This window comes from Protopterus annectens, chromosome 1.part1 (genome assembly GCF_019279795.1).
Source record: "Protopterus annectens isolate FY-2018-M chromosome 1.part1, PAN1.0, whole genome shotgun sequence".
NCBI classification, from domain to species: Eukaryota; Metazoa; Chordata; order Ceratodontiformes; family Protopteridae; genus Protopterus; species Protopterus annectens.
Genome location: NC_056726.1, coordinates 500,833,278 through 500,846,739, shown reverse-complemented (window position 1 = coordinate 500,846,739; position 13,462 = coordinate 500,833,278). Strand labels below are relative to the sequence as shown.

Sequence of the window (13,462 nt, the reverse complement as noted above, 5' to 3'; positions counted from 1 at the left end):
CAAAAAACCCCAAGGTCAAGGACCAATAAAGGTAAAAATAACCACTTAGCTCCAGCCAAGTCGAGACCACGTCCAGCTTGTAAAGCGGCAAACGAGATCAGGTGTAGTGCATCCTGGGATAGGGTATAGCCCAGCCAATGAGAGACTTCGTGCTAGTATATAAGTTGCCAAGTCGGAGCCGATGGATCGGCTCCGAACCCATCTGTCATGAATGTAGGCGAGATAGGATCCCATTACATCAAGGTTTTCCATGACAAATACTTGAGGTTGCAAGAAGAGGCTGGTTCAAAAGGTGCCATTGTTAGAGCTTGTAGAACTAATGATAAATCCCATGGTTGAATAGGTTCTCTAAAAGGTGGCTTCAGATGATTCACGCCTTTTATGAAGGTCTTGCACAATTTATGAAAGACCCGATTGAAACAGGTCAGCCAGATAGTCTAGTATTATCGACATTGGTGCTGAAAAGGGGTCTACTTGTTTATCTTTCAGCCAACAGGTAAATCTTTTCCACTTGCTCAGATAAGTAATTCTAATGGAAGACTCATGAGAAGCAATGAGAATATCACGTACTGGTAAAGAAAGATCATTCTGCCTGGCAATCAAGGGAATTGGAGTAGCCAAGCCATGAGCTTCAGGCTGTTCAGGTTGGGATGAATCGAGTTCTGTGGGTGTGAGATCAACTCCGGGGTTGGATGGAGAATCCATGGTCGATCTAGTAGTTGAGGCCAAAGGAATGGGAACCAAATCTGTCGTTGCCAATATGGTGCTATGAGGATTACCTTGCTCTTCAACCGCCGGGCTTTCTTCAGAAACAGGAGAATGAGAGGAAAGGGTGGAAATGTGTAGAGAAGACCCGAGGGCCAATTGTGGACTACAGCGCCCCTGGGGGACTGTCCCGGAGGGGGAATCAGAGCGAAGTAGTTGCTGCGTTTGTGGTTGGTCGGGGATGCAAAGAGGTCGCAGGAAGGACGGCCCCAGCGGTGGAAGATCTCCGCCGCTACCAAGGGATTCAGGGACCACTCGTGAGGTTGCAGAATGCACCTGCTGAGTCTGTCTGCTATCACGCTGGAACTCCCAGGAATGTGCGTTGCTAGAAGAAAACGGTTGGTAGCCATCACCCATTGCCATATCCTCATGGCCTCTCGACAAAGGGGGTAAGATTTGGTTCCACCTTGCTTGTTGATCTACCAGACCACCGCCATGTTGCCTGATTGAATCGCAATTGTCCCAGATGGCAGCAGGGGATGGAATGCTTGCAACACCAGAAGCACCGCCCTCAGCTCTAGAACATTTATATGCAGATGGGCCTCCAGTTGGGACCAAGTGCCTTGGACTGTCTGTCCCTGACATAGCCTCCCCCACCCCATCAGGGAGGCGTCCATGGTCACTGTGGCCTTGGGTTGCTGGGGGGAAAAGGGGCCAGACCATTGTGAGAGATTGTGTGACATCCACCAATTTAAATCCTGTTTGCACCTGTGGGTTACTCGAATCATGGCTGAAAGAGGATGCTGAAAGGGATACCATTGGGTGAGCAGTAGCCACTGTAGAAGCCTCATGTGAAACCTGGCCAGGGGAACAATGTTGATGGAGGCTGCCATGGAACCCACAGCTGTAGAACAGAGTGAGTCGTGGATTTTTTCCTTTGAAAGGACTGGAATTAGTTGTTGCTTTATCCTTAAAATTCTGTGCTCTGGAATAGCAGTTCTGCAGTTTTTTGTGTCCAAGATAACCCCTATGAATTCTGTCGACTGAGATGGGGTGAGATTGGATTTCTGCCAGTTTATGGTTATGCCTAGCCTTTGAGCAGCGAGGAGAGAGTATGCCAGGGCTTTTTCCAGTAGATGTCTGGTGGGGGCGGAAATGAGAGTCGTCTAGGTATGGAAACACCTGGAATCCTTGAAGTCGCAAGTGAGCTGTGACAACTGCCATGCACATTGTGAACACTCTGGGGGCTGTAGACAGTCCGAAGGGCAGTACTCTGAACTGGTAGTGACTGGCTCCCACACGGAAGCGCAGAAATCTTCTAGATGGCCTGTCCACCTTTATGTGGTAGTACGCATCTTGAAGATCTACAGAGCACATCCAATCATCTTTTTCCAAAAGCGGGAGGATAGACTGTATAGTGACCATCCGGACTTCTTGTACACTCACAAACTTGTTCAATACACTGAGATCCAAAATTGGTCTCCAGTCCCCAGTTTTCTTTGGCACCAAAAATAGTCTTGAGTAGAATCCGGATCCTATCTGGTCAGGAGGGACTATTTGGATGACTCTTTCTTAGCAGCTTTTCTATCTCTAGACTTTGACTGGATGGAACGTCGGGAAGATTTTTTGAAGGGACGGGACAAAGATCGAAGGGGATATGATAACCTTTGGTTATGATCCTTTGTACCCAAGAATCGGTGGTGATGATTAGCCAGGCAGAAGAGTACAAAGAGAAACATCCCCCAAACACCTCCAGAGGAAAGGAGTTGGGCCGCTCTTCAGATGCGCTGGTAGGATTGACCAGGGAAAGAATCCCTGGAACCCTGGTTACATGGTCCCCCTCTGCCCCAAAAGGAGCATCTTCCCTGTGAGTTTCCTCCTCTGCCTCTGGGGGAGAACTCGGCCTGTGTGTCACGGAAAGGACCTTGAGATTTCTTGAACCATATCTTCCCACTCTTTTGGTTTCGGGAGAAAGCATGTTGAGGGGAAGAATAACTAACACCTACAGCAGAAAGGGTCTTACCATCTTGTTCACATCTGGCCAGTGTGCTTTTAACTTTGGGCCCAAACAACGAGGAGGGCTCAATGGGGGCATTAAGAAAGGAAGACTTAAAAGGTTCCGCGAAGTTGCACAAGTGCATTCAGGCGTGTCGTCTCAAGACCGCAGCTGAACCCACCGCTCTAGCTGCTCCTTCTGATGTGTGAGATATCAATCACATAGAGGAGTTAGATATAGACTCAATGGTGGCCAGCTGAGAGGCCACTTTGTCACGGACCTCATCAGACACTGCACCAGCCAAGGTTCCAGAGAGCTCAGAAACCAGATCCCTCTGAAGCCTGGTAAAATGTGCCATATAATTCAGGGACATGATAGCAAAGGTCACTGAAGCAAAAGTACACCTCCCTATTCTGTCCAGGGCCCGGAACCCTTTTTAGGCGGATGGACAGTCTGGCTTTCTTCTTCTGCCAGATCCTTTTTTGATGCGGCCACCACCACCAAAGCATCTACAGGAAGACCCTTGGACCAATGGGGATCTGAAGCAGGAGGGGACAAGATCCAATCTGGCCTCCGGTGTGAACTTGACAAGTTCATCGGCAGGTGGAGTAACCCAGGAGAGGAGGTAGGGGTTTGGGTGCGAAAGGCCTGCAGGAACACAGATTCCTCAGGGGTCGAATTAGAGGGCGACCAGTCACCTCTCTGTTTCAGGATTTCAGGGATATCGCCAAAGGATACCTCAGAGGGTGACCAAGGGGATTCTTCCCCCTCATCGAAATCTGTGTTTTCGGTGAGGGACTCCTCTGTGGAGTCCATGTGCTTCCTCTTACACAAACTTTTCCGGTGGACCTCCTCAGTGGGAGAAGCTGGGGAAGACAACAGAAAAGGGGATTCCTGAGGGAATATGTCCTGAGGCCCTTGCACCTGGTGTCCGCTAGGTGTGACTTGTGAAACCAGTGTACCGGAGGAGGGCAGAGGTACAGACAGTCCGGTATTGCCAGCAGCAGCGAAAGCCTTCCCCATCAGTTGGAAGGCTTGTCCACCCGGAGAGGAGTGTATGTCTATGACAGGGGGCACTCCTCCCCTAAGTGGCTCAGCCTGCCAACTCTGAGTCCTTGGATGGCTGTGGAGTAGCAAGCTGTGTGTGTCACAGCTGACATCCTGGGTCATAGCAAAACTTTCCTGCCACGAAGGCAACTGCGGTTCCTTAGTGAGATCCATAAATGGAACCGCAGGAGGGGAAGACTGTACTATATCCATGGACTTCAAAGGCAATGAAGGAGGAGAATAAGAAGGTGTCTTTGGAGATGGGTGATCACCTCCCAAGGAAGGATAGCTCCTGGGGGGTGAAATACCTCTGGCCAAGAATGCCTAGTCCACAAGACGCAACACATCATGTTCAGAAAGACTTCTAGTGGACCTCACAGAGACTGAGGGAGAAACAGGCCTGTTCACAAAGGAGGCAGACTCGGTGCCCATCTCATCTGACCACACCGAGGACAGCGGTGCCGAGAAAGACTGCACTACTGTAGTCTGCACCGAAGAAGTCATCGGTGCCGATGTCATTGTCTGCACTGACACAGGGATCGGTGCCGAAGTGGTTGTCGGTGCCAAAGCTGGAACCGACAAAACTGGAGTCAACAGTAAAGGCCTCGGTTCCGAGGAAGATCTCGAAGCCGACACGGTCAAGGTCTGTGCCAAATGAATGGTCGGTGCTGATACAGTAGTAATGGTCTGACCCGAGGACCCGCTCGGTGCCGATATGTAGAAGGCTGCAGGAGAGGACGGAGCCGAAATCACTAATGGAGCCGAAGGTCTGGGTACCGAAAGCACTGGGGCTGACCGAGAGCTCCAGAGCCGAAATTTTAGCATTTTTAGATTTTGGTTGGTGAGAGTCCCCAGCCGGGGACGAAGGCAAGGATTTAGCCTTACTAGAAACATCCATTTTCTTATGGGCTTTAGAAGGGGTTGAGACCTCTGACCCAGAAATAGCCTTTGAAGAGGGAGATTTTAGAAGTCCCTTCAGTATCAGCTTATTTTTCTTTTCTAACAAAGTTCTATTAGAAAAGTTCTCACAAATAGTACAAGGAGATTCAACAGATAAATGGGAAGCTCCCAAACAATAAACACATGAAGAGTGTGCATCAGAAGTAGGCAGTTTGTGTCCATAATCAGAACACCGCTTAAACCCCAGACTACCCTTTTTATCTGCCATATTAACAAATAGAAAAGTACCAACAATGGTACAAGAGAGTACCCGAAGGTATGAAAGAGAAAGGGAAAAGAATTACCAACGATGGTAAGGAGAAAATTACCTCGCGGTAAAAAGGGTAAGTAAAGAACAAAAAAAACCTGAGGAAATTATGAATGCTAGATGTGATAGGGCAAGAGACAATATAAGATCAACTTTTCTGACAGAAAAGTAATTTGTAAAGCAATTAAACAACAGTTGACTGTACTTGGCTCAAGAGAAGTAGCTTGACATGACCGGATGGCAATGCGGCAAATGAAATCTGAGGTAACACGGAGAGGGGAATTGTGGGCAAGAGTTTAGCTCGAGAGTTTGAAGCTGACGCGAACTTGGAAAATGGCCGGCTCAGTTCCAAGCTCGGAACCGATACCCATGCGTAAGGAATGAACAAGGATTAACAATATCAGATCATATCTTCTAAGCATGACTGTAAATTTTTTTTTATAAGACCCATTGCTCCTACTACTACTGGAACTATCTGGATAGCCTTCTTCCACATTGCCCTCATTTCTGCCTGCAAATCTTGGTATTTTATGATTTTATGTCTGACTGTAGTCACTGAGTGTAGCAATTTCAATGATCAATGCTACTTTTGTCTTCTTTTCCTGGACTACTATATCAGGTTTTCTCACATCTATTTTTTGAACTCTTGTTAACAGGTGATCCCATGTGATATAAACTTCATCATTTTCTATGATGCTTTGTGGCTTATGTTTCCAGTGTTTTTCAGCTACTTCAACATTATAATATTTGCACAATCCCCAGTACAACAGTCTTGCCACATTATTATGCCTTTCAGTATACAGACCTTCTGCCACTAGTATATCACAACCAGCATTAAGGTGTGCGACTGTTTCCAATTCTGTTTCACAAAACCTACATTGTCCATTTCCCCCACATGTTCAATGGACTTTGTAAACCAATGTGTACGTAGTCCACTATCTTGGGCTGCCAATATTAACCTTTCATCTTCTGGTTTATATTCACCTGTCCTTAACTATTCCTGCATTTGATCCTGATCAGCATGAGGTTGTTCCAAGAGTTTCTATACTTGCAACTATATTTATGCATTTTCCACATTTCTTACCTTCTTATCTGATCCTTCACCTTAAATTCTCTCTCTTGTTTTTGGCACATTCAGTTACTGCCTGATTTTCATCTACTTCTGGTTTGATTTCCTTTCCCGTCTGACTTCGATATGCTTCTGCTAAACTAAGCAGGGAAGTCATCTTAGACTTATTCTACTCATGTTTCAAAACTATCACTACGTTTGAGTCTTGTGAGGTCAGCAGATATGTATGCAGTCCCATGACTGCAGATCTATATATGCAATCAGTTTCGAGGAGGCTTATACCTCCTTTAGAACAGTCTTGTATCCACTGAGTTTTAAAAATCATTTGATAAACGTGAAACATCCTTCTGGTTTTCCTGTCCAACCTATCCAACACCTTTTGGGGCCAGTCAATGACTCCAAAACTCTAAGTTAGGACAGGAAGGGCAAACTGGTTTATAGCTTGAACTCTGTTCCTAGATGGCAATGCTGTTTTCAGTATTAAAAGTCTTCTGAAATATTCCTTATTAAGTTTTATTTGCATTTGCTCATGTTCATCAGTTCTCAAATATTTATATACTCCCTCTTCTTCTAGTTCTTTTACATCACATTCCTGTCCCAAACAGATTTTTTCACTGTGCTGCAGTTTTCCTGCTTTAAAGGTTGCTTTTGCACACTTATCAAGACCAAATTACATTCTTATATCATCTGAAAATGTTTTGACCACTTGCGGTTGTGCTTTCAGTTCCTCGCCTAATGAACTATACAATTTTAAATCATCTACAAAAGAATATAAGTCTTTGCACTTTGTTGTTTCCTGGGAGCCAAACTATAGCCATGACCTAATCTGTTAAATAGACAGCTTAATGGGTTAAGGGCAAGACAAAAGAGCAGCAATGACAAAGAGTCACCCTGGAATATCTCCTTTTGAATTTTTATCCCTGGAATAATAATTTGCCATTTTTTATGGCTTAACTACAAAGTGGTCTGCCACTGTTTCATGGTCGCTGTAATGTAATTGATTGGCATACGGTGTATCTTATACATTTTTAAGCACTCCTTTATCCATGAATGTTGGATACTGTCAAATGTTTTTTTGTAGTCTATCCATGCCATACTAAAATTCCTACCCTTTTTAAGTTCTCCATCATGGCTCGATTTATTTATTTAACATTTGTTTATTGGAAGAGTCCGACTGGGACAAAGCCCATTTTCAGCAGAGGCACGGGGAGAAAAGCTCCATAGGTATTTACAAAAGAAGACTACAGACATATAAGAAAATTACAAACATACAGTAAAACAACTGCATTGGATCACACTGAATAAAATATGACAAAATATACGTACCATATTTGATAAAGAAGAGTAATATTAACATTACTACTGTTAAATTGGATCACACAGAGTAAACTATGATATAAAATATACCCATGATATTTGATAAAGAAGAGTAATAAACAAAAGATTAACATTACTACATTATTACATAGTTACAATCAATAATTGAGCTGTGCATCAGACATATCCTATACAGTGATAGTGCAGACTGAAGGTGGAAGTAAGGATAGAGTTAGGAAGAATCTTCAGACAGGTGGATCTGACCAGTAGAGAATGTGCTATTTAGTAAATTCAGTTAAGCAGGGCTAATGGGTGTGAGAAGAGGAGCAGACAAATCAAGGGTAAGACAGATAATGGTACAGTGAGAGAAAAGTTATGAGAATGGAAATAGGTAACAGAAGTTCTGACAGCTAGTCTGAACTAGTGAGAGAAAGAAATTATACGGAAAGGGGAGCAAAAAAGAAAAATGTATGGTGATAGCTGAGAGGAAAGAAGAGGGTTAATATGTACAGGCATGTTGTGCTTAGTAAGGGAATAGAAATTCCAAGTTATATAGTTGCAAAGGTGGGGGGTATGGGTAAGGAGAAAAGGGAGCAAGTTTAAAGTTCAGTTACATATGATGGGCACAGTATGGTAGAAAAGTAGTGTAGTTAGCTACTGGTAAAGGAAGAAAGAATTAGTCAGGACTTGTGCATGGGCAAAGCCATTTATTATTCAGGAAGCTCCCAAGTACGTTTTTAAATTGAGTTGGTTTGGCATTAGTTATAACAGGATGTGGAACAGTGTTCCAAACTTTACAGACATAGATAGAGTAAAGAGAGTCACCAGTGGCACTGCTGGATTTGGATACATGTAGTAGGGATTTATTCGAGGATCGGAGGACTCAGCTGTTGGTGTAGGGAAGGCCCTGTTGCTGAAGAGCAGGATTTTTTCCAGTTGGTCAACCAGTCTGTGGGTTGTAAGATGTTAATTGTAATTTAGTTGATGGGGACTTTAACAACAAATGGTCCTTTGTTCCATATGACTTTCTTTTATTACCCTTTTGTTCTACTGCTATGATAGAGTTTTCTTCTAAATGACTAGAAACTCTGTCAGCATCAATTCAGTGTATAGTTTGTAAGTCGCCGGAATGCAAGTTATTGGTCAATAGTTTTTAGGATAGCTTGCAGGTTCGCTCTCAAGTAGAAGTATTGTTTTTCTTGTTGCTAACCAGGTTGGTGTTGGTTCTGGGTGCGCATATAAATAGTTCTTACTCATGGCTAAATCTTCCTGTAAAGATGTTAATAATCTTAGCCAGAAGTTAGGTACTGCATCTGGGCCTGAGGTTTTCCAATTAGGAGCTTTTCTTAACTTTGTTTCAATCTTTATGGCCATTACGTCATCCCATTTCATATCATGTACATTTGAACATCTTACTCTTTTTACTTCTTCTATCCATTTAGCATCTTTGTTATGTTCCACAGGATCTTCATAGATATTTCTCCAAAATGTATCTATTTCTTTCTTTCTTTTTTTTTTTTTTTGGTGTTTCAATTCCTTTTGTCTTGTTTCCCAATTCTCTATAAAACGTTTTGGGATGATCAGTAAATTCCTTATTTTGTACTTTTCCTTTATATTTATTCTAAGTTTTTCCTGCCTCTGCTTGATACATAGTTTACTTGCTATAGAGCATGACAGATCCTAATCTGTTTTGACACTATGCTTTGCTTTTCACATCTATCTTTCTGTGCATGTTAGTTGACCTGTTCTCTCTTCTATACTTTTCTAACAGTAACACTTTTTTGTCTTAATTGCTTTATAGTTTTCTCTATTCAATACTTCCATGATAGCATTCAATTTTCCCTTTCCTTTCACTTACTACCGTGTGTTTCTGTGGTAAGACTGTCTGTTATTAATTTAGCTGCACAGTAATATATCCTATTTACTCTGTTACACTGCATGACTCTATGAACACCCGTAATTACGGTGTTATTTTTTTTATCAAACTTCTAACTTTTTGGGTTTTATTGACTATTTGTAGTCTATTTCTTTCTTTGATCTTAATATGTCTGTCCATCTCTATTGTATGAAGCAACTCTTATCATTTTCGTCTAAACTGAGGCACATTCTTTATTCTCCATTTCCTTCGGGCATTCTATAGAAAGTTCCAGAGCATTTTCCTGTGTCATTTATTGGTCTGTCATATGGGAACTCACTGGGCCATCACACCAAAACACTGACTGTGTCAGAGTTTCCACAGTTTCCTGTTCCTTTCCTTGCTGTACAACTTCGACTGAACATTTGTACTGGTTTCCTATGGAAGGCACCAAAGTATCTTCATATGGCAACTGATTAGATATTTCCCTCTCCAGTGGTTTCTCCTTAAATTGGGGATCCATTGCTCTATCCTGCTGTGATGTTATCCAAGTTTAATTATCTACATTAAACCCTTATTTTCCCAGGTAATCCATAACCCGTTTCTATTTCTTTAACTTCTCCATTACTAATCTTCTTTTCTACATTTCCTCTTTGTTTTCCTATTTTTTTGCATTGTAACATTTACCTGTATTTCTCTTCAAATATCTTTGGTGCTGCTCTTTTTTATTAATTGGTTTTGCTTCCTCCTTTGCATAGATATTGCTCCACATTACATCTCTTTCTTTCCCATGTCCGTATTTCTTCTTCAGATGTCTCTTGCTCCTCCTGTTTCTCTTTACTTTGGGGACTCGTTGTTCCATCATGCTATGAAATAACCGGTGTTAGACTTTCTACACTAAATCATTTACTTTGCACATATTCCATAACTTCTATTTTTTTTTTAACTTCCACTTTACTAATCTTATGTTCTACATTCTGTCTTAGTGATCTTATTTTTTTTTATTGTGAAATTTTCCATATCTGGATGCTTTTGCCTGTATTTCTCTTCAAATATTTTTGGGACTGCTTCTTTTGTGTTGATTAATTTGGCTTTCCCCTTTGCAGAAGTAATGCACCAAATCAGCTCTCTCTTTCTTTTCCATGTGCATATTTCTTTTTTATACCTTTCAAAAGTCTCTAGATTTTGTTCTTTATATTTTCGCACTTCCTCAATCGCTTGTTTTTCCAAACAGCTCAAAGTTTCTTGGTCTTTATAATGTTTTTCATAAATCCGTTGCATTATTGAGCACAAACTTTTATTCTAAGCTTCTGACAGCTTTTCTTGTGGAAGTATTTTTATTTCCTCCAACTTCTCTCAATCTTTTTGTACACCTTCTGTCTGGAAATTCTGGGCTTCTTGCATAATAGTAACAATGTATAACTTCTTTCTTATCCACTCTTAATAGCCTACTCTACTGTCTTTATGGCTCTTTTCTGGCCTATCAATTTTTGTGGACTGCTACTTCCTTCTACAACAGGGGGGGGGGGCATCCTCCCCCTGGGCCTGGCCTAGCCCCACTGTAGAAATGTTTCTCTGTCTTGAGGACTGTACACTTATTTTTCCCAGTCCTGCTACCTTGCGCCTACCAGGATTGGGCACTTTTTTATACTGGGTCTTGTGCACTCAACTATCTTTATTTTTTACCCTACTGATGTCCATGATATAGGTTATATAAAATACAATCTATATATCAGTGTCATCTTGGTGAGATTTTGCGAAAAACAGGGTCCACCTTGTGAAGACACTCACCAAGTCTTCAGGATGAATTCAATTCCAGCAATATTACTCTGCTTTGTTTGCTGACTTACCATCTCTCCATTCGGACCCCTGCTCTTCCCCTCTTAGAATGGACCTCTGACACTTCAGGAATTTCCAAAGCTGGTTGATGGGTCTTTGAAATGTTAAAACTGTCCTGCGCCAGTTGGAGCAAATCCTCTGAAGAAGTCAGCAGCATGGATGGGGCTGAGAATTGACCAGAACTCAGAAAACCTGTAGGCAGCAGATTGGGCTTTGCTACTTTAGGCCTCAGGTTTTTTTTATGCGAACTTCCTCAGGTGGTCTTGGTTCATGGGCAGACGACCAAGCTCTCCATTCAGCCTCCAAGACCCCCCCCCTTAACTACAACCAGGTTGATGCTGCCATCTCTTTAGAGTAACAAACCAGATGTTGGCAAGCCAGGGCTCTCAGACAGGTCTCAGAGCCAGCACTCATCTGAGTGACTTCAGTCTAGGAGGACATGGTAGGAGCTGAAGGCATGGTGAACTGTACAGCTGTCGTACCCGAGGTCTTGGCCAAATCCAACTCTGAAGCGGAGGGCTGTAGAAGCATCTCACATTGTTCAATACTGACAAACCTAAGGAAATGGTTGGCATCTGTCAAGGAGTCCTCAATCTCCTGTTGTTTCTCAAGATATTGTTTTTCTGAGTCCTTACGCTTCTGGCCAAGGTTTCCAGTGGCCTTGACTGGTACCATAGAAGCAGGGGACCAGGCTAACACTCTTTTGTGAGCTACATACTTCCTGAGATACTTAGTTCACATCCTGACTGTTCTCTGGGTGAACCTACCACAGTACAGACAGCTATCCACATTGTGCTCCAGGCCTAAGCAGAAGAGATGACAAATATGAAAGTCTTGAGTGGAATGCGCTTGCTATAACCTACACAACTGCTTTCCTTTACAATTATTTCAATACCACATAATAAAAGCAGCATGGTTATTAAAAAAAAAAAACAAACGAGAAAAGGTTCCCCTGTGGGTTACTTAGTTTTCTCTGGAAGTAAGCTGAACTGCAGGACCGATGACACTTACAAAGCATGCAACCACATTAGACACTGCAGAAAAAAGATCTAAAGATTGCAGTGGATGATGCCCATCTTACACCACCAATGTCCTGACTTTTGAGTGGGAGGTAGTCAGCCAATGCCACAGGGGAAGGTACAGTTCTGGAAGTTGGACCATACATCAGGCTACTAGCCAGAATGAATATAACACAACACTGTAAGATATTTATATTCTGTAAAGAAATGTCAAGATGTTATTGTATGAATAAATGGTGATATTTTTACTACATTCCCAAACATTATAAATCAACAGATGATGCACAAATCTGGAAGAATGTAAGAAATTATACAGCCACAATTCAGACGTTATTGCAAAAATTATTGATTTGATTCCACTGACAGAACTATCCTGCTTTTGTTGTCTAAGAAGCTAGTTCACCCAAGCAATCAGATGGGCAGTATAGAAAATATGGCAAAATAAACAAGGAGGCCAGCTACTAAAACTTAAGTGCTGTCAAACTTAATGCATGTAAATGTCAAGCTCTTTAAAGGTTTTATGATAAAATAAAACTAGAAAAATGTTAAAGGACTAACGAAAACAACAGCACGACACAAACACGGAAGAGAACAGGCTTAAAAAACATTAAGGATAACATCTCTGGTGACTGACATTATGCTTTTTTTGGAAGCACACACTCATTAAGACACTTTAGCTACTACTCACCTTGTCTTGTTTCAAACTGTAAACTGTATAAAGCCCACTAACATTTTCTGAATACCACTGCTCTTTACATACTTACTCTAACGATATGATTTAGCAGGCAACATACAGCTAATTATTCAGCACTAACTGTTCATTATAATTCTGAGAAGTGAATTATACAATGAATTTTATTAAATAATCCATAAGGGAAGGCATCTGTACTCTTCACATAAAGCAATAAAATGGAAGAGGGATGCGAGCACTCAAGTATTCTTCCAAGCTTAAATTACCATACAATTCCAAAGATATTGTACTTACTGGAAGGAAACTGGCGATAACCTTCCAGTCTTCTGTGCCATGCTGCTCCACTAATTTTTTTAGTTTCTCATCCTGAAAGAAATAAACTGCAGCATTATCTCTTTTAATTCATGAAGCATAAAATTATATTCCATTGTGTATTTCAGTCAACATAAGACAAAAAAAATAAAAAATCAGCCTTATACAAATCTCATAAGTGCTTAGTAGCAAAGATACAATACAGAAAGTTTCGTTAAGAACTCAATAAGCAGAGCTGCACTACAACCAGGATGCATCAGAAAAAAATAGACACCTGAAAATGTCCAATTTAATAAAAAAATGAGGAAAATGTATTTCTAGGAGAAAGCAAGCCTCCCTTCACTCCCATAATCTAGCTTCTGTAAATATACACTTCATACATTTACCTATACTGATTTATGCTCA

General features: G+C 41.8%; 1 protein-coding gene across 3 annotated transcripts in view; it reads right to left on the bottom strand.

Annotated features, from left to right (window-relative positions):
- MYB (MYB proto-oncogene, transcription factor) overlaps window positions 1-13,462 on the bottom strand; it is a 557,504-nt gene that overhangs the window by 391,833 nt on the left and 152,209 nt on the right. For all 3 annotated transcript variants that reach the window (XM_044076310.1, XM_044076317.1, XM_044076323.1), the window contains exon 3: window positions 13,040-13,111. In XM_044076310.1, the coding sequence (XP_043932245.1) occupies window positions 13,040-13,111 (72 nt within the window). The remainder of the gene's footprint in view (window positions 1-13,039; window positions 13,112-13,462) is intronic.